The 24,917-nt window shown below is 48.5% G+C and overlaps 2 protein-coding genes across 3 annotated transcripts in view; both read right to left on the reverse strand.

Moving 5' to 3' along the window:
* Positions 1 to 2,271: 2,271 nt before the first annotated feature.
* On the reverse strand, positions 2,272 to 14,964 carry LOC135813136 (wings apart-like protein homolog). The gene is made up of 16 exons (XM_065326356.1): positions 14,147 to 14,964; positions 12,145 to 12,213; positions 11,484 to 11,840; positions 9,901 to 9,966; positions 9,425 to 9,495; positions 8,760 to 8,871; positions 8,273 to 8,354; positions 7,950 to 8,049; positions 7,188 to 7,248; positions 6,780 to 6,891; positions 6,254 to 6,536; positions 5,452 to 5,540; positions 5,046 to 5,113; positions 4,628 to 4,681; positions 3,908 to 4,414; positions 2,272 to 3,401 (listed from the first exon to the last, which is right to left on the reverse strand). The coding sequence occupies exons 1-16, from the start codon at positions 14,738 to 14,740 to the stop codon at positions 3,249 to 3,251; spliced, it is 2,778 nt and encodes a 925-aa protein (XP_065182428.1). The 5' UTR covers positions 14,741 to 14,964; the 3' UTR covers positions 2,272 to 3,248.
* A 2,446-nt stretch (positions 14,965 to 17,410) lies between these two features.
* Positions 17,411 to 24,917, reverse strand: part of LOC135813146 (calcineurin-binding protein cabin-1-like) — a 60,593-nt gene continuing 53,086 nt past the window's right edge. For both annotated transcript variants that reach the window (XM_065326365.1, XM_065326370.1), the window contains exons 48-54: positions 24,471 to 24,513; positions 23,989 to 24,085; positions 23,414 to 23,445; positions 22,892 to 22,975; positions 20,576 to 20,635; positions 19,052 to 19,294; positions 17,411 to 18,437 (exon numbers count right to left, since the gene is read on the reverse strand). In XM_065326365.1, the coding sequence (XP_065182437.1) occupies positions 18,045 to 18,437; positions 19,052 to 19,294; positions 20,576 to 20,635; positions 22,892 to 22,975; positions 23,414 to 23,445; positions 23,989 to 24,085; positions 24,471 to 24,513 (952 nt within the window). In that variant the 3' untranslated portion in view covers positions 17,411 to 18,044. The remainder of the gene's footprint in view (positions 18,438 to 19,051; positions 19,295 to 20,575; positions 20,636 to 22,891; positions 22,976 to 23,413; positions 23,446 to 23,988; positions 24,086 to 24,470; positions 24,514 to 24,917) is intronic.

Consider the following 24,917-nt stretch of genomic DNA (forward strand, 5'->3'; position numbering starts at 1 on the left):
ATGGATGTGTTCGGAGGCAAAACGAACGGTTCTGACACAAGTGCGATGTCCAGTACTAAGCTGTAAAAGTTTGTGAATCAGAATGAGTCATTGCCAATTTGCCAGGAGTGCTGAGCTCAACTGCAGCCTAAACTACAGTGATGGCAACTGAAATCCGAACCCCCTAGCGGTGCGCTAGCCGGGTTGGCGATTCGTACGAGACGCTAGGGGATCGGATTTCAGTTGCCAGCACTGTACATCGAACCAAGTAAGTTTTCGGTGTAAAGCAGGAACAGCTTTCACGACTCCTATCCCTGGTGTAAAGTCGCTATTGCACTGTTTTGTGCACATGCACCGTGTACCACGAATACCGGACCGGTACTACCAACACAATAATTATTTTACAATACAGATCTACAAGCAGCTAACGGTGCGGATGTCCGCCAGACTGCAGTGCTGCACTACGTACAATGTACAGTCATGTAGATCTACATAATATTATAGAGGATCTTTGTGGTGATTTGAGGCACATCGTGAAGTAAATATCACTCTTTCATTATCATGGGTCGGCTGAGTCCACCCAAGTCTGTGTTTCATGTCACAACTAGTGCACGGTAGCGGCCACCAAAACTTAGTAGCGGCACATATACATGAAAAGGAAACAGCAAGAGAGCAAGCCAAGGACTCTTGCCTGTGTTGGTAACAGGAAAAGTTAGTTTACTAGTTATATTGTACAATACTAACAGTACTAGTTACAACTAACTTGGTATAATTATAAAGCCTGGACTCTGCCAACCGGGTTATGGTTGTAGTCAGGAGCACTATGCGACAGTATGCGCCCTCGCCTTGTAACATGCTGTCTAAATCGAAAAACATGTTAGTTACAACTAACTTGCAATGTACGTCTTTCACTACTTTGTCATTTCTCTCGGAGTCAGCAGCCTGCATGTCTGGGAGGGGACAGTTACACTACCGGACTGGCATGCATCATCCACCCCCCCCCCCCCCCAAACACACACAAGGACATTTTAATGTCCTTGTGAAAAAAATTTTCGAAACCAGATTTACTGGGAAGGTGTTCAGTGATGACATGATGTGCTCCATCAACACTCAGTTACCATGGTTTTGGGAGGTGAAAAAATGATGCACTCTGGAAAAAGATCGACGAAATGGTCAACAGACCGTTAGGGGAGGGAATACGAGGAGGTATTGCAAATTTTCTTTTCCAGTTTTTGAAGAAATATCGCCTTTTCGTGCTCTACAGACTTTCCCCAGTGAGCCCAACACCTTGCAGGAAGAATGGGGAGGGGGAGGGAAAGGTGGAGAGTGCACCAAACGCTGAGATATGAAGTGCATGTACATGTAGCATGTCACTGATCATAAACATCCCCTGGCCTGTTAGGCCCTCTTCAGACGATAGGTACAAAACAGCCTATAAGTCACATTTAAAAGTCATGTAAGTCAGTACATGACATTGTACTCCCCTCCCAAGCCCCTCTGTTCTGGCTCTTCACTCCGCCTCAGTGACATGTATCTTGGTCACCGTGCAGCAGCATAGATGCTCTCTATCTCTCCCCCCCCCCCCTCCCCTTTGGGACTCGGGCTGATATAGAGGCTGTGTGAAAGAACACAAAGAAGTCATAATGACGAGTCCGTGGAGTTCTGGAACCGCTTGGTACATGTAGATATCACCACCGTTATGTACTCTTGATATCACGTGACAGCAAAAAGGTCAGCAGAATTGTTTGCTTTTTCTGGGGGATGTTACACGCTTGTGGAGGAAGAGGAGAGCTGATAGAATCGTCCGCTGTGTGCTTGTATGGTTCTGCTGACTTTGTAGAACACTTGCTTCCGTTATGATGTATACATCATGCACCTGATGGGCCGATGTCCCCTTTTCTCATGCACGCGCCACCCGGTGGGCCTATGTCCCCTTTCTCCGCTCTCTGAAATTTCCCTGTACACATGCTTCCGAACTACAGTCAACTTCGCTTATAACGACACTCGGCAAGGCAACAGAAAAGTGTCGTTATTCGCGAAGTGCCGTTATACCCGAAGTCTCATTGTATGTATTACAGTGGCATGGGACTTTGCTCTGGGCATGACAATTCTGTCGTTATTCGCGAATTGTCATTATATCCGCAGTCGTTATTAGCGAAGTTGACTGTATACTATTGTGACACATTTTCAGATGATGACATCATTATGTAACCACTACAGTATGACAATGTCAAAAATGCCATCGTGATCGTGCAGCCTCTACAGCACAGAGATGAGTCGATGACACCAGTATTATAGTAGAGTGCATTCAAATGATGACATCATTGCATGACGTCATTGCATAACGATACCGCCGGCAAAGCTATGAAAGATAGGTGCAAATGCACACGATGGTGCATTGCGCTAATGACTACTAGTATCGATGCATACCAACGTTACCGGTATGTAAACAAACATGAAGGAAAATGGCCAAGCTGGTGGAGCACGGAAGAATCAAGCATTGGGTGCAGCAAACACAGGTCTGTACTGGTGGTTAACAGAGAACTGAAAAGACTCATACGGCAGACAGGCGTGCGCATGCAAACACATACAAAATCAAATGTTAATCTCATGGGAACGTGCAACACAGAAGCAGACGACTAGTCTGCCTCGAAGATCCTAGAAAACAAACCTACAGTAGTAAAGAGTACAAATGAGCATGCATCTTCTAGGTCCTACATCAGATAGAGAAAACAACCAGCTAGTTAGTATCATGTAGGAAAACTGCACAAGAAAAATAGAACAACAATTGACGGCAACCCGATAGCGTCTCACCTATAAGAGTATGAAACATAGAGGAGGTATTAAAGAAAGAATCGAGAAAAGGTGCTAATCTAATGACACACATACACACACGTATGAAACATAGAGGTATTAAAGAAAGAATCGAGAAAAAGGTGCTAATCTTATGACACACACACACACACACACACACACACACACACACACACACACACTATTCGAAGCCTGTGGCGATAATAATAAGACGGAGGCATGCGTACAAGTCAATGTGCTGCGGAGTGGCATCTCCGCAGGTAGCAAGGCACCATCATGGAAAGAACTATTAATTTTGTCACCAATCGTTGTCTATGAGTAGGAGTGCTAAACGAGAGTTCGTTCGTCAAAGAACAGCGGAAAGTGACCGCCACATATTATTATTAAGAGTTTGGAGACGCAAGGAAATATGGCTGGGACGGTGTTAACGTCCATGCTGCGATGCGCCGCGAACACTACGAAGTGCCTACCTCGGGACAGATGGCCTTCAGCTCGGGCCCACCACCGACACAGTCATCGGCGGCGGCGGGAAGAGGCTTGCTGGAGAAACCCTGTAACATCCTCACGATGCTGGTGATCAGCTCGGTCTCAGTGTCATTCGCCATATTCTACACACAGGAATAGGATAAAATAAAATAAAATAACCCAGCAAGAGACGTGTATTACTTTTCGGGAATCATGCATACAAGGGAGGTAAAACAGAGAGGTTACAAGTGAGGTGTAGAGGTCGGGCGATTGACATCGTTGTGTAGGCTCTATACGACATGGATTACCTAGAAGGACTCCATGCAAAATATCTCATACAATAAGTATGGTGATGTATTCGATGAAGTTATCGCACATTCCAGTATGTCCTCTGATGCCCAGTGTGTGTGTACATCCGTAGCGGTGGATTCATAGCACCGGTTGACACAATGTAGGTAGAGTCCTTCTGGCCCCCTTCCCTTAGTTAGTTCTTATCTGGACTTGACGCGTGCCAAAGTTAGCCACATGCCATGCAATACAAATTAAACCGGGGTCGTGCCTCTAGACAGTCACACACATACTCCATAGTTCCTTAGCCAAAAGCCCCCCCCCCCCCCCCACACGTACACCCGCAGCACGCAGTACATACCGTCATGCGCAGGAAGGACAGGAAGTAGTTGAGCAGCTTGAGCATGCTGTCCAGGCTGTCCGCGGCCAGGGCGTTGCACAGCGCCAGGCGGCAGTTGGACGACGACTGCGCCAGCAGGCCGATCAGCATAGCCATGTAGGCCGCCACCAGGCTGCGCTGCATGTGACTGTAGGCCTGCTCGCGAGAGTTGGCCACGCTCTCGGCCGACTCGGAACCGACCGCCGCGGCCGGCGAACTATCCGGTGAATCCTGGTTGCCAGGCAAAGCGGCGACCGCTGCCTTGAGCGCGGCCAGGCGGCTGTCCAGCAGCGCGTCCAGATCGTAGACGCTGGCGGCCGCCTGGTACTGCTCGCAGATGTCCAGCAGCGTGACGATGGGAGACGGCGGCGGCTCGTCGTCGTCGCCGCAGCTGTCGTTCGGCGGGCACAGCCAGGCCGGCTTGAGCGCGGCCAGCGCACTCTGAACAGTCCAGCTGTGCATGGAGAAGTTGAGCAGCAGGCACACCGCCTGCACAGGCAAGCACGGAGGAAAAGGAGGTCAAAACACCAAGGATGTAGTTAAGTAAAAGAACACCACCAATATTCCGACAAGAATACCAGCATACATTGTACTAGTAGTGGGCTAGGCAAACCGATCATCCAAAGACAAATGTATTCAAATGTTATCGCATTGTAAGACGGATAGGACGTTGCAGTGCACGGAGGGGGCGGGGGTACTCACCTGCAGCACCAGGTTGATCTGTGTCTCTTCAGCAAGGTCCACATGACGTGGTACCTGCACAACAACACAGCATAGCAACATCAATGCCTTAGCTGGTACCACCATTGCCATTGTACTAATAACTGAGCACCTTCAGGGAATGCGATACGTCATACCAATGATGCTGCGGTTATGTAAACACACACACACGCACACGCACACACCATGTACCATGTACACGCCCGTCGCAAGAGAAGCCCGCAAATCTGCAAATGCACTGGATGTGCACCCCCAGATTTTCTCTTATAGCAACGATAGCGAAAAAGATCTGAATGAGACAGGTCAAGACTAGCGCCAGATAACTGTCCAATCCACACACACACACACACACACACACACACACACACACACACACACTAGAGCGGCTAGGTCGACTTACGTCCACGATGCACCGCAACACCGACTCCAGCAGACCATCTCGCTGGCAAGACTCGACACATGCCGGGTCTGCAGGCAGACAAGCAAGCAGGACATACAACAGTGATCAGTGAGAACAACAAACAAGAGACACGGCATACAGTCAACTTTGCGTATAAGGACACTCGACGGGGCATCAGAAATGTGTCATTATTCGCGAAGTGTCCTCATACCCGAAGTCTCACTGTATGAACTACAGTTAGGTGAAACTTTGCTCTGGGCATGCAAATTCTGTCGTTATTCGCGAATTGTCGTTAAATCCGCAGTCAAGGACCAGGTTTCGGTTCAGTCCTAAACAAAACCCGCCTAGTTTTGCCAGGGCCAGATTGGAATCTAGCCCAGGGGACCAGATTTGGGTTCGTTCTTACCTTGGTCATGTGTCAAGCTGACAAGAAGACGCAGCGCAGGTGACAGCGCCGACACCACCATCTTCTTAGCCTCGTTGTTCGGCAAGGAGCTGCAATCGAACGCAGCGCAGACAAATCACACGACTATCAAATATACAATGCTGCACTGGCACGCTCCCAGGCGTTAGTGACACCCCAGGGGAGAACAGAATCAACGGGAATGAATAATACGGCAGGGAATGCATGCAGTTGTCAAACTATCACTCTCCTCGCTCCTCGCAGCACAATCACTGCACAACCGCATTCACGCTCGCCTTCACTGACATCGAAAAGAACTAATGAACGCCGTCCAGTGCAAGCGTGTTTTTAAACAACCCCTGCCACCACCAGAAAGCAGGATGATGCTGCCAATGGGAAACACTGGCATCATGCACCGTGACAAGCATGAGCTAGATCGGCGTTCACACGAAAAAACCAGACTGTGCAGGAGAGTCCATGCAGAGAAGAAATTATGGCACCGACTCTGATTTTCAATCGCTAAGCAATTACCAAGTACATGTAACTGTAAGAGATAATCACTAAAAAAAAAAAAATTCACGGTTCGCGTGAGACTCGGCTGGAAGCCCAGTTTTCCGCATCCGTCATGGGAACGCCACCACCCTCTAGGATCAAAGGCGCAGATGCAGCGCCTAAACGGTGGGAGGTGAGTAGATCAGACCCACCACCAAGTGGTCAAAGACCGAAATCCCATTAGCTGCATCCACTAACAGCGAATAAAAACAACAAAAAAACAACAACAACACTAGAATCTGGAAAATCTCACCTGGGATCAGAGCTTCGCTGACACACATACGATGTCGCCGTCTTCACCATCTTAGCGAGACTGGCGAATATGATACCCTGATTGCACTGTACAATATACGCCTGGTTCTGGCGATTGTGGCGGCTACTGTCGTGCACCAGATACGCGTTGGCCGAGCGATCCTTGAGCACGGAGTCCGCGAGCACGTGGATGGGCCGAGAAATACGGTCCAGCACGCTGGGCATGTCGTCAGGGTATGCAACGCAGTGTCTATCGTCCGGTAGATTGCCAGTGTACGATGTGACTGCATTGGCATGGAGCAAAAAAAGAGAGAAAGAGAGAGAGAGGGGGGGGGGGGGAGAGGGAGAAAGAGAGAGAGAGACACACACACACACTGTTGACTCCCGCTGTACACTGTATTCTGAAATCAATTGCATGCACTTGACGGAGCCTATAGCAGGTACACCAAAGACATTGGCCACAGAAGAGGACGTATCAGAAATTCCCAGGGAGAGGCACTGCTGCAGTCACACCAACCCGCTCTTACCCAGACCAATGAGACGACGGAGACCGCCGAAAGTACGCAAGTCGTCGCGATGGGCCGCGCCGACCAGGCTGGACATCAGCGCTAGAAGTGCCTCGCACGCCAGCTGTCCCGCCTGCATGCAGACACAGACAAGAGAGTACATTGTGCTGCGCTCTGCACTGCTTACTCTTGTACAAGCTGACGTGGGAACCAGGCTTGCATGCAAACCAGATACAAATTTTCTACGTATGTCTGTCAAACCCAAGCATATGAGCCACATGCAAGATCAGGCTGGCAATCAAAGTGTGCTCTTATCCGAGGAGACACACTTAGAGAAGACAGTCAAGCAAGCACCTGTGCTTCACACGCAGACGCACACACACACACACACACGCACACACACGCACACACACACACACACGCACTCACGGTGATGTTGTTCAAGTCGAGATGGTGCACGCCGTGAATGGAGGTGTTCTGAAGAAGAACCCTGCACAGGGGAGACCAAACACAAGGGAAGATACATCACCGTATTAGATGGAGTATTTGGTGAGGGTCCTGGATACGCTATTTTCAGCTCGACGTCCCGAATGCACACTGAACTCCTTTTTTAAGTCAAGGGGAGGGGGCAGGGGGCATATCACCACTGCAAATACTGTTAACAGTTGTGCTGTCGAGTACACTGATCGATGGGCGGTATTCTCAAGGTTAGCTGTACTGTTCTGAGGGCCCTGAATTGCACTACAGTCAGACCTGTGAAGGTGACCACCTGTCCCAGAAGACCACTGCAACCAGGACCAAGGGATGCTATTTCCAGTCAAATGATCCTGGATAAGGAGACCACCTGGTAACAGAGACCACGTGGTGTACAATAAAACCCGTCAAGGCAACCACTTGGATAAGGTGACCACCTGTCCCAGAAGACCACTGCAACCAGGACCAAGGGATGCTATTTCCAGTCAAATGACCCTGGATAGGGAGACCGCCTGGTAATAGAGACCACACTTTGAAGGTCCCCCGAGCGGTCGTCGTGGACAGTTTCACTGTAGATCAGTCATTGGACCTTGGATACAGTAAACACAGGACTACCTGGTCTACAAAGTACAGATCTGTACGGCCCATGGAGATATGTAACACGCACACAGAATAAGCACATCACTCTCACACCGGTCACAGCCCGCACGTGCTCACCTGATCTTCGTCTGCATCTTGGTGTACTGCTTTTCATCCTCCTTCTTCGACGCCATCCACTCAGAGTCCTTTTCAGAGCGCAACAGCTGAACAAGCAGTTCTGCTCAGCAGAACCAGAAAGCAAATACAAACTTATACAAGTACAAGGGAAAGATACAAAAAAACAAAGAAATAATTTCAAACAGTACCAGACAAATACATACGTACATAGTTAAACACACCCGACACTGGACTGCAGCATATACACAACACTGAGCGTGGTCTGAGCAGCACAGAAGCCAGCGAAAACCAGCAGACGGAGCAGAGATAGTGTTGCCACTCACCCAGGCCACTCTTGTCCAGGTCCATGTTGAGTCGGTCGCGGCTCAGCATGTAGAATATCGCCGAGGTGCACAGGGCAAGACTCTACGCGGGAAAACAGGCACACACCCACGCATCAGCAGCAACATACAAAACAAAGCTATCATTACATGACCACTCGCTACGAACAACACGTGCGACTGATTTGCAAGAGGAATAGAAGGCATACACTACCAATCCCTCTTGTGAACCAACAATGGGACTTTAACACAACGCCTAAAATCATTCCAAAGCTGCTTGCTTCTGCAGACGACTGTAAAATAAAACCCGAGCGCACGTGCATGAATACAACACACACACGCGCGCGCGTGCGCGCAGCGACAGAGTTGTGCTGCTTATCCCTACTCCTGAGTGCTTCTCAACAGCTCATAAGTCCATCAAACTTTACATCAACCTTTGAAAGAAGAACGTAATCCATAGTCCTACATCAGCACCACTGGGAGACCATACCTTGATCTTGGGGGCATCTTGGAGACGTGAGAATAACGTTGTTGTTGCACCACTGGAGCGCAGTGCCTGCCTGAATGCCGGTGTAGCAGCTTGACTGGCAAGATTACAACAACTGAACAAAGAACCGACAGGAACGGAAAATGAGCACAGGAGAAATGAGGACGGAGGAGACAAGGCAGAGAGAGAGAGAGAGAGAGAGAGAGAGAGAGAGAGAGAGAGAGAGAGAGAGAGAGAGAGAGAGAGAGAATAGAGTGTGTCACGGCACAAGCCGTAGTGAAGCAGAACGGCAAGGGTAGGGGTGGGGCAAGGTGCCACTATTCTACCTCGTGCTGAGAGGTTGAGCCAAAAGTATGGGAGTGAGACACACCTGAACAATACCACTAGAGTAGGTAGACTAAACGTGAGGAAACAGGTACACAGGTGTCCGATGACTCCCCCACTGCAGGGACAAGTGCAAGCAGTTTTCCACTGGTCCGGCCATACCCTACCCTTTCATACGTTGCGTATGATATGGTGGATGCACACATAACCTCCTAAGCAGTAAACACACATGAGTGTCCAACAAGTTGGTCCACCCATGGCCTGACCAACCGGACCGGTTCCGCCTGGCCTGCGCCGTATGCCGACAACAAGACGTGATACTCCTACAGAACAACACGACTAACCTGAGACAACGCACTGCCAGTGCGGACGTCGACAACAGGCCGTCCATGGAGTATTGCAAATCGTCCATCAACTAAACAAATGCACAGTCAGAATGAGAACAGAGCTGCATTAAAACGTGTACACCAACGCAACATGTAGCACTCTTAAGAGTAATAGCCACAAACATACATGAAATACATGTACTAGTACTTCGAAGTACGCATGAAAAGTCAGGAGAAGATTGCAAAACAGTGTTTCGAAGGAGACTAACACTTATTGTCGGGAAAACAAGTATGACGAAGCTGCCTGGCGTGCATTCCACGTGTTGCACCTATCTATGTGTATGCTGTAGCTGCCGCACACCAACACAATACTTCTACACCACAAACATTTAACATTGCATGATTAATAATTGATTCTAACCAAGAACCCCTCCCCAACACCACCCACCAGCGAGAAATACACCCGCCCGCGTGATGACCCGCGCCACACTCACATTCTGGTTCTCGCCGAGTTCCTGTGCTTCCGTGGCATCCTGCACGTTCCCCACCAGTGTGAAGAGCTGTAAACAAGCAAACAAACAAATCAAATAAACAAACAAACAACCATACAAGCAGCTATGCTTTCTGCTCTCCCAGGTTCTCTGCCGCTCGTTCACTTCTCTGCTGTGCCCACTTCTTGTGCAGCTGCAGTTGGCTTGCCATTCTGCATACAGTCCTTCAGTGAAGCTGCACTGTAAAGCTGAGTACAAAGGCTGGGAGTTCAGTGAAGCTGCACTGTAAAGCTGAGTACAAAGGCTGGGAGTGTTCCTGTAGAAGCTGATGTCATGGTAGGGCTTGAAGCTGATGTCATGGTAGGGCTTGAAGCTGATGTCATTGTAGGGCGGCTTGCATTAAACCAGGTGCTTCTATGTATCACAGTGAAATCTGAAACTAAAGACGACCGTGACTAGCGACCAATCTGGTACTGGCGACCACTTTGCCAGGCACGTATGTAGTATGTCAACACTAAAACCAGGCGTGCACGCCAACAGTCCATCTTGAAATTCAGGCTTGTTTTTTTAAACAGGCTTCTACATGAGACGGTCTTTGCCGCAAAACACTACAGTACATGTACTGATAACTCATAATGAGTCATATCTTACAATCACAAAATGAAAGGAAAATATACAGGAAAAAAACTGCTAAGGCCACACTGAAGAAGGTCTGTGGTTCGACTCACCCGACCGACCGTACATTTTTCAGCCCGACCGTAACTTTTTTTCGGCGGGATGTCGTGTGACTGACGTACGTGGACTGAACACGTCCACGTCTACATGGTCTACGTGCTGTGCATGCAGCGTGAGTCTGCGGACGCAGGCGGCTCCTTTTGGACTTGACTTGTAGTTCTCGTACTGCAGTGCAGTGCAGTGAGTGGTAGATCTACGACTGCTGCCTTGTGCTGGTAGTAGAGTCTACTCGATACGACCACCGGCAGACTGGCGAGACTTATTTTGAAGTGACCGTCCGGTTGAGAGTGATTGCCTCGTTCCAGATTAAGGACGGCCTTCTGTTTTGGGATGAAGGACAGACGAGATTGCACTTTCCTCGTGTATTGGGAACGATATTTCACCTGTACCGGTAAGTTGCTGCTCCATGTGTGCAAGCACAGGAAGCGTCGATGGAAAAAGCCCATGTATTCGTGCACGCCGACACCAAACTAGCAATACATGTACCGGTACATTGTACAATTTGTACTTCGAAGTAGTTCCCGAACTTACTTTCAACTCGCATCGTTCTTCATTTGCTTGATGATTTGGACAGTCAGAGTCACCGCTTGAAGTTATTCTCTTCTCGTTCCAGAGCTACACAATGTTTCAAAGTATTAGCCAGTGATCCCTTTATACAACATGTATGGCATAACACTGCGTAATAATGCCGATGTACTGGGTGTCTAAAGGCAGTACAGTGTATTTACATGTACTAAAAATATATATTTAAAAAAAAAATACGCCCGCCCGCCCGTAAAAAAATGTCCATGTTAGTCGAACCACACACCTTCTTTAGTTTGGCCTAATGCGTAACTTATCACAACACTCACTGATTTTTCCGACCGCTTGCACGTCTTCGCGGGAGTGCTGTCGAGGTTGGGCAGCGTGTGAGCAGCTAACGCGTTGGTGCGCATGCGTGGCCACGAGGCGGACTTAGCGAGCGACGGGACGCGCACGTCGCCCCGGCTGTTACCTGCGGCGCCAGCACAGCTGCCAGTGCCGCTGGTGCTGGCGCCGCTGCTGCTGGACAAGGTGGAGGTGATGTTGCGGCGGGCCGACTGCAGCCGGTCGCTCGGCACTTCCATCTCCTCGACAATGCTGCGCATCGGTGAGCTGCTTGATCCTACGGTCAGCGAGCGCTTCAGCGACGGCGGCTGCTGGCTTGACGAGGTTGATGAACTCTCATCCTGTACAAGGAGGAGAAAGGGAAAATGGTAGAGAGGAAGAACTAAGCATGCTTATGCACATCCCTTTTGTTGCGGCAAGGTTTATATAGTGACAAATGGAGAAAATAAATTCGATGGGGATAGTAATAACATAGTGTTCACATACCGGTAGTGCCCCCCCCCCCCCCACACACACACACTCCTGACGCTCACTCATGCACGAACACAGACACACGCGTGCACACACACACACAAGCTAGTGTCAGGGTGGCGAAAGGGGACAATAAACAGGCGCTAAAAATTGCAGCCCGGCCGTCGTACTCACCTCCTCGCTGTTGTCGTAGATGAGTTCTGCATAGTCATTTTCCTTGTTGCCCGCTTTCCTCGTCTGTTTCTGCACGAAGAGAATAAAACACAGATGACGGCAATGATAATTATGTATTGCGATGGCAGATATACTGTTCAGCTTCAGTCACAAGCACACATGTGACGCACATGTAACACACATGTGAGTCCGCAAGCCAACAAATTATGTACTCTCGCTCCTGAAATGCACCCCGAATGCATACGCCGCTGTAACGTCCCACTTGGGACACTCGACATGTTTCTTGCCGCTGGCTGTACGGACGCACGGCAGATCAGATTAGTCAGCCGCACCTTGCAGAGAGTGGTGGTGATACGGCACAACCTCACCTAGCAGACACCTCCCGATTCTGAACAAACTTGCGCAGTCCCACACGCTTTCAAAATATAAAGTATTCGCGTGAGACTCGGCTAGAGACCGAGCTCTCCGCATCCGTAGGAACACCACCACCATCAAGGATCAAGGCGCAGATGCAGCTCCTAAAGCGCTTTCAAACAAGGGCAACATTAATTCAGTGTACCAGAACATCTCCCTGGAAAGGCGATTTTACATACTTCAGTATGCAGTCCCCGTGTTGTCCGTATTTGAGAGGCCCGGCCGTATTTGGCTGCAGTACCATGTATAGACCTCATACATCGGTCACATAGTTGCACTCCTCATGCAATCCATATTTGGATACTACTGCAAATTTGCCACCCTGGAATGCTGCTAAATATGGTCGATTCCTCTGGCAAAGCATCATACACATAGTGCCGTCCATGTATGGGTAAAACATGTAGTGTAAGTCACAGGAGTGTTGAATAATGGCTGACTCAAGACACGAATACGCGATTCAAAGTGTGATGATGCCGACAAGCAGAATACCACTAGCATTGTCTTGATGCGCTAGCTTCGCAACCAGCCTTAAGGCATCGCCGCGCACAGGATCCGCTCTGCTAAAGTCGCCAATAAATACACACCGCCAGCAAACGTACAGTCCAGCAAAAAGTACCGTAAAGTCGTGTATAAAGCCGCGGCTTCTACGACTTTTGGGGGGAATTTTGCAGGCTTCTATAAATATGATATAGGCTTCTATACAATACAGGTATTTCTATGTATGTCAACACTAACTCCAGGCTTATGTGCCGACAGTGCATCTCGAAAAAATCAGGCTTGAATTCAAAACAGGCTTCTGATAATAATAATATTCGCGGGATCCGCGTTGCATCGCTTGAATGTTCAGAAACACCCAAACTAGCCTTCGCATCCGCAGGCCACCACTATGCCTGTCCACCTTAGGGGTGAATGCTGACCTAGAAAGTGAGTCAGGGGAGAGGAGGTTAGTCTCTCAACCAATCGGGCGTGTAACGGCCCATAACCCTGTAAACTGCATCCTTGTTATTCTCACTCCGAGCTGCGAGTACCCAGTTGACCGTGGGTGTCGGCGCAGTTCAACACACGTAAAAAGTCTTTTACACGCTCCCTGCTACCACTGTACCAGCGCGGGTCTCGAACTCGGGACCTCATGATTCGCAGGCAGGCCTGCAAACCAATCGGCCATACATGTTGGCTTCTATACGAGATATGCTTTTAGACAAGACATGTACACAACAAGGTCGCTCAACGCGATAAGCACGGAAGTCCATGGTAGGTCACTTTGATGTGTGCACAGGAATGATTCTGGCTCGCTTCAATGCGGCTGCGGCGGAACATACTATGCCTGAAAGTTTAACAGATCCAAGGTTCCACGCTTTGGAATACGCAGTTACTGCTGAAACACTTGGATAGGGTTCCCCGTGCAAACTACCACGGCTGAATTCACAATACTCCGATGTTCTCCACACATAAGTGTGAGTGAGTGTGCGTGCGTGTGCGTGTGTGTGTGTGTGGTGTGTGTACGTGCGTGTGCGTGTGTGTACGTGCGTGTGTGTGTGTGTATGTGACCGTGGTAAACAGCCAATGCAGATGCAGATACAACGCTTACAGAGAAAAGTAGGCCATTGAATCCATTCTGGGTCAACTCTGACATCGACCTGCTCGGCTTTGCTTTCGCGTCTTGAGAGCTATCAGTCTGAGACTGCGACTGCGACTCTTCGCTGCAGCTGGCAGAAAAGTCATCAGCAAACGACGACGTCTGGCATATGGCTGTTCTCGTTGTAGCACTAATTGCCACGTGTGTGTTGGACTTTACAGCGACACTACTCGTGACAGACACGCCATTCCTGACAGAGACGCTGCTCTTTAGAGACACGCTCACCACCGACGATATGCCACGGCGTTTTTTCGGCAGGCCAGCCGGAGCAGAACTTGAAGTACTTTTCGGCGTTGAGAATTCGTCGGGAGAGTCTTCCCAGTCGTAGGCTGATGGCGCAGCCGCCTTCGGTCTTGGCGAGCTGTCCTTCTTTTTGGAAATTCTCCTTCCCCAACTGCCTTTCGCGGCCAAGGCCTTCGGGGTTATGGCTGGCGGCTCAGGTGTTTTCTTCACGAAATCAAAATCATCGTCAGTTCCTCTATCAGCAGCGACTTTGCCACGACTGTACGTGCGAGCAACGGGTCGAGTAGAATCAAAGTCCGTCATCTCTGCAAATAACTATGAATTACTACACTTCTCCGGCGGCTGGAAACGGGTGAAACAGATCGAACATCGCCATGAAGGCCCCCGAAACGACAGCCACCGTCGAGACTCAAGTCAACACAAGACAAACAAACACATCCGAGAAAACTTTCTCCTTCACGTCTCATTCAAAATTTCAACTATGCGTTGCCAATGGTAGCCGTGTTTCCCGCGATTTGCCCGACATGTCGTTGTTCGAGCTTTGTCAGTTAACCCTTTATGGGTCTCACATAAGCGTAAGGGTCGTATGTGACCCTTACAGCAAAATCGTATTTTCAGTGAGTTTTGTTGCTAGGAGACAACTAAAATGGTGCTCCACGTGTAGCTGAGGTCCAAGGCTTTCCAACGGTGTAAAAAACAACCATACTTACCATACAAATTTTTGCAGTATTGATTCACTGAAGTCTGGTGAAATTGGAAAAGACGAACATCCGCCATGCGCGCATTTCGAGAATGGGAGTGCATCTCTTGAGGCCGTGTCAGAAAAGCTTTCTGAGGACACTGACGGCACCAGTCTAGGCTGGATGTCCCTGGAGGATTTCCAGTGTAATGTGGTGAGAAAGAGAGCTCCGTTGAGTCCTCCAAGCTCAAATAAATCGTCCCCGAATGAAGAAATCAAATATACCAACCAGCGAGGAAGCACAGCAACAGCAACTCTTACAAGGACTTGTCAGGTGCGATCAGCTGATTCGCCTGGCCGTGAGAATCACGGCATGCGTGACATCGCGCCTGAGTACGAGTCTCGTACTCATCTGAGCGAGCGAATCTGACGCGAGCGGCGCTGAGCTGAACGAACCAAAATTGTGATATTGTGGAACTGTTGCTGCTGGTGCCTCGCCGATGGCGACGTGTTGGAGTTCCAGGACGGAATTAGGAGCATATATTCTTCACCAAGACGTAGCGCTTACCTGATTGTTTATCATAGGACTTCAGCTCCATCACGAACTTGGTATGCACTTCGTGCTGTGATTTTTGTGTTTTTTGTTCGCAATTGTATTTTCTCTCAACTTGAAGGGCTACCACGGGTCATACCCTTGCCTGGACATAGTCATATTTGTGTTTTCTGGACTCGTCCAAGCATACAGATTTTGAAAATATATAGTTTACCCATACCTACAACCCACAGAACTTGAGTTATGGCTGGTTGTTTGTGCGCGTGTTTGCGTGACCACCCCTCACATACATTGAGTAAGACCCACAAAGGGTTAAACTGTTTGCTAGCGCTAGCGCATAGCGTTCACAGATTATGTACAGCGAAGTACTGTCAGTGTAGCTGCTGTTGCACTGCTGTCCGGTCGAAGCCGACAGATTTCTTGATACGAGTAGACGTACAGACAGTGCATAGCAGTTTTGACTTCCACAAGTAAGTTCCAGTCCCAGTCGAGTCAGTTACAAAAGAAGTAGTTGTCGAGCCAGTCGGAGACGTATGTCTGTCACTTGTCATTCGTTCTTCGCTCTGTGTACGTGTGTAGGCTTTTGTGCACTTTTCTGAAGTTTTCTCCTCCATGATTTGACACGGTGCTGCACGTCGTTGCCGGACATAGACAAGTACGCTGCATGCTGCTTGCTTGCAAGTGTGGTACATGGTAAGACTGGTAAGTAAAAATACTAGTCATTGTAGATCTACATGTAATAGTAGTTGACAGTTCTGGCCAAGTCGTTGGGTCGACTTGATTCTACAGTCCATTCAGAAAAAAATGAACTTCTAGCTTTTGGCCATAAATGGGTCAAACGTTGAGTTTTTTTAGAATTTTTTTCTGCAATCCCATATGGAATCCTCTTCCAATTATGTTTCTGAAGTTTTTTTGTCCAAAAAGCAAGCCATAGCAAGAATAGGATTTCGGCCAGGTTTTGCCCCAAAAGCACTGAATTGGGAAAAACCATCAAAATGCAGGCCGTTTGACCCCGCCTGCGACAGTGCATTCTGCGGTTCGAACCCCAGTTCAGGCACCCTTTTTGGACCCTTTTTCAAATTTCAAAGTTCGCAGCGCTGCACTGTGTACGATGAAATCACGAAAAATCGCCAAATACGGGAGCTCGCCAGAGCCAGGACCCATTTTTTTATGAATGGACTGTAGAAACACGTCAAAGTGGAAATAATTATGTGAAGCCAACAGAGAAAACTACCGATAAAGATTGAACTATCAAATCGGCCCGACGTCACAAGCTGCATGCAGGATCTAGGACTCGGGCCAGTCACAGGGTAAAAAAAAACCCGAGATCACAATGGAAGCGTTCGATTAGACACCATTATTTCGGTCAATTCTAGAATTAGTTGTGTTGGATGCACCGTTCGATTACACAAATTCCGTCGTCAATTCCAATTCCGTCAATTCTGAAGAGAGGGCGGAGTTGCTAATTCCTGAATTGACGCACTCGACGTTTAACGCCATGCTAGGTCCACGTACGTGCGCGAGGGTGCTCAGGATCCCACCTGATCCCCTTTTACGATTTTATGTGTAGTCGTTCGTTTACATGGCCGAAATCCGTTCATTCGAGAATTGTAAAACCTGGGCCCAAATGTGTAATCGAAAACGCCCAATGTCATGACTGTATTAGCCTTGTCTACCAGGTACATGTACATGTACATTGCTTCGGATTTCATGCACCAAAACTAGGCAGAAGTCATAATGATACGTTTGAAATAAATACATATTTCTCTATTCACACAAAAGCCAAAGGAAAAGAGTGCCCGCGGTGACAATGGAACGCAAACACTTTCGCAAAAATAGAAATCGCCAAGAGTCTTTAAAAAAGTGTAACAGCATCAGTGATCACAGACTAAGCCGGCTACCATAGGCAGAGATAAGAAACTGAATAAACAACAACAACAACAACAATGTGAGAATAAAAGATTTCAAACAACAACAGCAGCAGCCGAGAAGTAGTATTTTGGGAACCTGAGAGCCATTGCAAACCGCCATTCATAGCAACGTGGCGGCCGGTTCGGCCTACCGATCAACGCGCGCACACACACACACACACGCACACACACACACACACACACACACACACACACACACACACACACACACACACACTCCACAGCCACGGTCAAGATGCCACGGGGAAAAGAAACATCCGTCATCTCTACAGCTTACAATACATCACTCAAGACTCGTGCACACTAAACCTTGGCACTGTATAAAGTGTGAACTAGAACAATACGCCCAAATTGCACTCAGCGACTGTACATAGCACCACCACTTCATTACGGAGGCTGGCTGGCTCCCGACATGTTCATGAATGGCTAAACAGCACACACACTTCATGGGTCTTCATCCATCGTCTCTTCGTCAACATGCGGCTCATCCAGCGGAGCACTGTTCGGAGGAGATGACAGCGGATGCTGGTTTGACTGTGGTGATGTCTGTGTTGGCGTAGGGTTAGGATGCGTCGGCGACCGAGGCGAGGTCACTACTGATGCTGCTGCGTTGCTGACAGGAGTGTGACCGTTCTCCACATGTGAAACAGCGCTAGGGGAGAGCTCCGCAGCTGGTTCAGTTGTCGAAGTTGCCTCTGCCGGCCGCGGCACACCGATGGCGAGCAGAGCTGGACGAGTTTGACGAGCGGCCTGCACTACGCTCATGTGGCGCAGAGCGGACGCTACGCAGTTGCCCGAGGACGAGGCTGACGCCGATGTCTTTGAGGCGGCATCGGCCTGAATGGCACACACGGGAACATAGTGCAATCACAGAACAATACAATAGTGTGATTAACGGCACAACAACAAACGGTAGAAAGACATGACAAGACTTCAGTACACACATTTACAAGTTGCGGGGTACATACAATGCACATGTACAGTCCGACATGGCTGAACAGTGAACATCACAGCTACATGTACACCAGGGAGTCGTAAAATACGGTATTTTACGACTCCCTGATGTACACAGCTAGATAACCGAAAGCAATTCGCCATGCATTCAAAAGTGCTGCAAAATTTGCATGGACCAATTTCCCACAAGTACCAGTAGCTACTTGGGATGATCTCTATTTTGTTCAATTTATTCCTCAACGTTACATGACTGCACTGCAGCAAGCTATGTGACAGTAACCATGGTAACCAGCACTAAACATGGGTAAGACTAAAACTCTATTTTTTAAATCTTTTCCTTTTTCCTTATATTCGTGTGCCTGTAGTCGATCTCATGCAATAAGGCAACACTGCCTGTTCGTTCTTCGACATTGAATAAACCAATCCAATCCAAAGACGATCCCCGAGGACAATACAGCTAAACACACACACGAGCACATAGCGCCATGCTGACCAACCTTGCCAGTACCCGTCGTTGCTACGCTGGGCGCAGCCATCTGACTGTTGGCGTCCGGAACGGTCTGACTAGTGACGTCCATGGACAAGAGACCGATGGAAAGTGATGAAGATGCTGCTGTTGCTGTTGCTGTTTGAGAGGTTTGTGAAGCGGCTGCACTGGCAGACTGGTAGTACTGCTGGAAGCCGATGGTGGAGCAGATCAGTTCCTCGCGTGACACAGCGCGAATCGACTCCGCACTCTTCTGTACAACAACGACAAGCAACGGGCACACGGACATGTCACAATATCGACGTAATCTGTTACCAAATACTAGTATCACCGACACCACCACCATGGTCTTACGCTGCAATTCAACAACTACATCTCACATCTCACCAAACAGATTTTCAGCCTTGGGGCTTCATCAGGGAGGGTGTATGAAAGTACCTCAGAATAAAGAAAATTTATCCGACAGAGCTAAATTTTGAGAAATTTCTAACATCTCAAGCGAAGAAGACTATTACACTACCTAGGACCTGACCTGGGATGTGGACGCTTCGTAAGCAAAACAGAAGCGATGTGCTTGTGAAAGTTTTTGAAAATTCATGTTTTGTGTGAGACTCGGTTAAACAGAGTTTTCTGCATCCGCGTGATTGTGAATGGACTAGGCAATAGAGTGTTTTCACATGTATCACATGACCGTACAGAACAGCCATGTTGGTTCCAACTGCAGTCAACCCTTGCATCTACATGTATGGGTCACATAATGTCGGCCATGTTGGCTCCACTGTGCACATAATTATGATGATCACTTTCCGCACAAATACTTGAGTCACATGACAAGGATGTGAAACCGCTCCATACGAACCAAGAGTACATGAAAACCAGAGTGTGCAACCCTGATGGGTTGCTGTCACGGTGGAATTCCGTGATTTTTACATCATTTCAGTGATGTAGTGCGTACACGCTGGATTCAAGCAGGTCTCTTTCTGCACATCTGCAGCTCAGTTGTACGCACTACGCCACTTGCCGCCTCAGGTCTGCAGCAAAGATGATGTAGGCACGGAATTCCGTCGTGACAGACACGTGTAGTAGAAAAATCCCCAAGCTGCACACTCTGGGTTTCATGTACTAGACTACTAGTACTCTTGTACAAACTCGTAATAGGGCTTGAAAGTGCTACGTCACAGCATAGCAACAATTTCAAAAATTCAAAAACTGGATCCACTTGGATCCAGTTTTTCGTATGGATCCAAGCACATTTCAAGCCGTCTTACTCACAGCAAGGTGATGTAGCCAGTGAAACTGACTGGTTTGGCTACTGGGGGCGGGGTTACAACTGGTGGCGAAGTAAAAGTCACCCCTGCATACGACATGAGTGGGTTGCTATGCACCCACATACTGAGGCAATATCAAAGTCACACCTTAGTGGATCCAAAATAGAAATCTGATGTCAACTTACTACTCCCTGGCCGTTTTTTTGACGTCATCACTTTCAAGCCCTATAGTAAGGGTTGTGGCTCTCATCTGCACTACCACTCACCTCTGCAAATATCCACGGGGCCAGCACTTGGCCAGCCTCCACAAACAGGCAGTCAAGCTCCTGTGCATAGAAGCAACGGCAGAGAGGACCGGGTTACAATGGTGTTCGCAGGGTCGGTGTTGCGTTCATACAAACACCGTGATTCAAAGCATAACATTCAGATCATGGTGGTGACAGCCAATTTTTCTGCAGACTTTTCCCTTTTCAGTCCCCCCGACTCATGAATATTCAGATGCTTGCTCACAATAATTAGGAAGACGGCTACACCATGACGGCATGACGGATGACGACTACACCATAGCTCAGTGGGTATAGCATCGCTGGCTACAGGCGAGGGTCCCTGGTTCGAGTCCTGGTGGTGACAGTCAATTTTTTCTTCTGACCCTTCCTGTTTGCGTCTTTCCCTCTAACCAGCGAAGAATTAGGAAAACCAAATTTAATAAATTTCACTTCCCATCTCCAATAACGGTCTCTCCACTGCGAATCAAAGTATAATTTTTCCACCAAATTTTCGGGCCTGGTCCATCACGACTATATACTGTTAAACATGTAATTTAAAAAATTAGTTGTGAGCAACACTGGCTCACACTCAAATCACTGCTTTTCACCAGAAAAATAATGTAGGTTTGCAGCGTACGGCAAACCGCAGTTATCGCGGACGACCGAGCAGCAGGCAAAAGCCACGCGCGTGGCTAGGCGCGCAACAATGGGGGTGTCTGGCATGCAATGGCGGGCAACCGTACTAGTAGAAAGCCCAGGTTGCACCAGGAGCACTAGTACGCCCACAGGCGAGACTACCCCATATTTGCATGAAGGTTGTAGCGCTAGTATTAGAGAGGTTGCGCACAACGAAAATTCGTAGCGCCGTAACGAATATTTTTAACGAAAAAAGCTAACGAATATTCGTAAACCGTGAGGTTGCGCACAACGCGTGAACGTTTTCGTAGTGGGTCGACGCGGCGGCCGCGCGGGTACGAAGAGTCAAGACAGGGAGTTGTAAAATATCAGTATTTTAGTACTCCAGGTAACGAAAAATATTTTCGTAGATCTGCTCTGTTTCGGTCACGTTTGGACGGATCTTCGGAGCAACTTTCGTTACTCGAACCCGGACGGTCGAAATCTAACGAATTTTCGTTGTGCGCAACCTCTCTAATAATGCAAGGATTACGGCAGACAGGGCGCGGGCATGGCGCCCAGTCTCTATATTAGGAAGCAGGTCCTTTCGTGGCACAAAAGGGCTCCAGCCGCGGCGCGCGTACTAAGTCTCAGCCAACGCATAGTAGTATTAGTACTAACCGAGCATGCAAGATAAAACTGCAACAAGGCGGTACGGGGTAAGGACTAGTACAGCGCCAGGCGGAGAAATGCATATCACGTATGGAAAAGGCGAAGTCCCCGGGGGCTATCGGACCCACGATAACAGACACCACCATGCTTATATGGAAAATAAGGCACGATAGCTCACCAGGTAAGGTGGGCCGCGGGCAGGAAGACAGAAAAGAGAGGCCCAGCACGGGCCGCATAAGCGCGTGGCATACGCAAATGGTGTAAGACGTACTCACAAAGGCCACAACGCGAGAATGCGGCAGCATGGCCTGTGTACGAGAGTACGATGCCGGGGCAACGCAGGGCGGACCAAGCTGTGGTGGTGCTACACAGCCTACAGGCACGAGGCACCTCAGCAGTTGGAGGTGGCGATCGCAGTGTCAGCATCAGTTCTGGCAGCTAGCAGCAGCAGATGGGCTTGATTTTTTTTCTTTCAATACTATCAACGAGGAGCAGCAGGCAACCCTCATTTCACAATGGTGATTGCATAATCACATGGCAAAACAACAAAAATGCAACCCCATTCTACAGTGCTATGATGTGTGTGTCTCGGGGGGAGGGGCGATAATTATATTTCAACGTTTCGGTCATGAAATAACCATCATCAGGAATGAAGTGGGCACACCGGTTAGGATGTAATTTTAGGTGCATTTATATTTCGGTGCCAGGGATCTGATGGGTTTCAGGTGTAACTTAGAATTAGGGGGCCAACATTCCCTTCACATACATCACAATACTCTTGTGCAATTTAGGTCCTGCTGTAATCTAAATTTAGGTGCCTGGTATTTCTACCGAAATCACCGAAATTAAAGTTAAACCGAAAATAACCTGTTTAACAGTAAAATTGTACATGCTTGGGTGACTACGTTGGAGATCGGGGACAATAAGAACACCAAATTATAACAACTATCCGAACAGTCAAAGTCATTACATACACACGCACATGGCACCATCACGTTGCGTCCACGAGAAGACTGCACGCTGGCTTACCGTCTGGTCAAACTTGGCCTTGACGGCAGTGCTGCGAACGTTGAACAGCGCACCGAGACACTCCAGCAAACCGGCGTACGATTCCTGACAAGCAACAACGCAAAGATAGACAAGAGCAAGTGGCCGTCAGTCACTGTTGCAGATTGTGCAGCTGTGCAACAAATGAGAAAACCAGCATGTAGCCGAGCTGCACGCATGTCCATGGTTCCGAGCTCACACTCTACAGCCAGCCTGGAGAATAACCTCAGGTATAACTACCCGCAAACAACGACCTCAAGTATAGCAACAACCCGCGAATACCGACACGATCTTCAGACTTTATGACCATTTGACTACATGCCTTCAACCTCACGAATAATGACCACTCGCGAAGAACGACACCTGTATAAGGCATGATCGAGGGTCGGTATTCCTAAGGTTGACAATGACTGTACTTGCTTGCCTACGCAGTGAATACAATGTCACCATTCAGCTATGATCAATGCAAAGACAAACCAGAGTGTAGCCATTAAGGCAACTCACCACGGATGGGTACGATTCCTTGGGCGACGCGTCTGCAAGGAACGCAACAGATACACGTACACACCATGAAACTTTAAAAAGTAGCTTATCGCGTGCAGAATGTAATGCGATGCTCAAATTTCGTCCCGCAGGTTTGTACAGTACTGCCGGGCGCCGAAGAATGGAGTGTCGAAGACCGAACAGGCTAGAAGTTCACCAAATACAGCATACTCATGTACATGACTGCATGACATATACACGGTGACTCCGCTGTGCGTAGACTGTACGTGTAGTTCATGAAATTTGATGATGGAATGAGAACGGCCTAGGTTACAAGGCTGCCTATATGTGTGGGTAGCTATATGTGTGTGTGGGTGGTTAAGTGTGTGTGGGTGGTTATGTGTGTGTGCGGTTATGTGTGTGTGGGTGGTTATGTGTGTGTGGGTGGGTGGTTATACATGTGTGGGTGGTTATATGTGCGTAATCCAAGCAACCTAGCTTGCACACCACAGATATGGGTCAGGGTCACTGCCACCCAGTAGTAGAAGAAAGGCAAGTGGGAATGACAGGCTGCGGTGACCAGGCTCATCACTCACCCGCAGCATCGGCATCTTCAGCTGGTATACCATCCAGCAGAGTTTGCACCTCTTGTCGCAGCTGCTTGCCTAGTAGTGTAATACAGGACTTGAGCATCTGGACACCATATAGGCAGGGCAGCAAAAATACTTTTAAATGAAAAAAACTTAAAAGTATAGGAACAGACGCAAGTGCATGTACAAACATCTCTCCGACACTTTCACAACCAAGGTCTTTTTCCACTGCAATTAAAATTAAAATAGTTAGTCTCCGAAACTGAAGGTAATTCTGACCCATAATAACTAGTTATCTAGCCAATCACTAACTGGCTTTTGAACGGTAAACTTCTCAGACACCTGGCTTGGTGTCAAGATACATTTGCATAGCGGAATTTAGCAACAAATACCTTAAATAAATTCCTCGAGATAGCTTTTTTACAACTCTCTTCCTTTTCTCTGCACAAAGCAAGCACTTTCAAAAGCTCTCTAGCGTACGCGCTAACCTTGTTTGCCCAGCCGACGCGGTCTGTGTCGTGAAGAAACTTCCTGTAGCAGAATGAACAAGGGGAATAGGGGGAGGGGGGGGGGGGGGGGGGCATCAGAAAAGGTTAGCAGTTTCGACTGCCAGGTCTCATCAGGCTAGCCCAGAGAGACTGTCTGAAGTTGACTCTGAGCCAATCACTATAACGGTTAGGGAGCAGCAAAGTGTTTAAATTTAAAGTCAGCTCAAGGTGACAGCGTTAGTGTTAGCTCATAGACATACATGTACAGTGAGCTATGCACTAAAGCAGACACTTAATGATAGGGACCAGCAGCACAATATCGAGAAATTTGTCTTTATTTGATAACACACGGGGTGCACAATACAGTCAGACTTCGCTTATCCGGTCCTCTTTTATCCGGATCCCTCACCATCCGGAAGAAAATAGCTGGTTACAGATTTACAGCAT

This window comes from Sycon ciliatum, chromosome 1, assembly GCF_964019385.1.
Source record: "Sycon ciliatum chromosome 1, ocSycCili1.1, whole genome shotgun sequence".
Taxonomy (NCBI): domain Eukaryota; kingdom Metazoa; phylum Porifera; class Calcarea; order Leucosolenida; family Sycettidae; genus Sycon; species Sycon ciliatum.

Coding starts and splice junctions, on each gene's coding strand:
- LOC135813136 (XM_065326356.1), bottom strand. CDS start 14,740: ATGACGGACTTTGATTCTACTCGACCCGTTGCTCGCACGTACAGTCGT. Junction 8,050..8,272: donor CCTGGACAAGAGTGGCCTGG/GTGAGTGGCAAC, acceptor TCTGCTGAGCAG/AACTGCTTGTTCAGCTGTTG. Junction 5,114..5,451: donor CAGCTTGACACATGACCAAG/GTAAGAACGAAC, acceptor GTCTGCCTGCAG/ACCCGGCATGTGTCGAGTCT.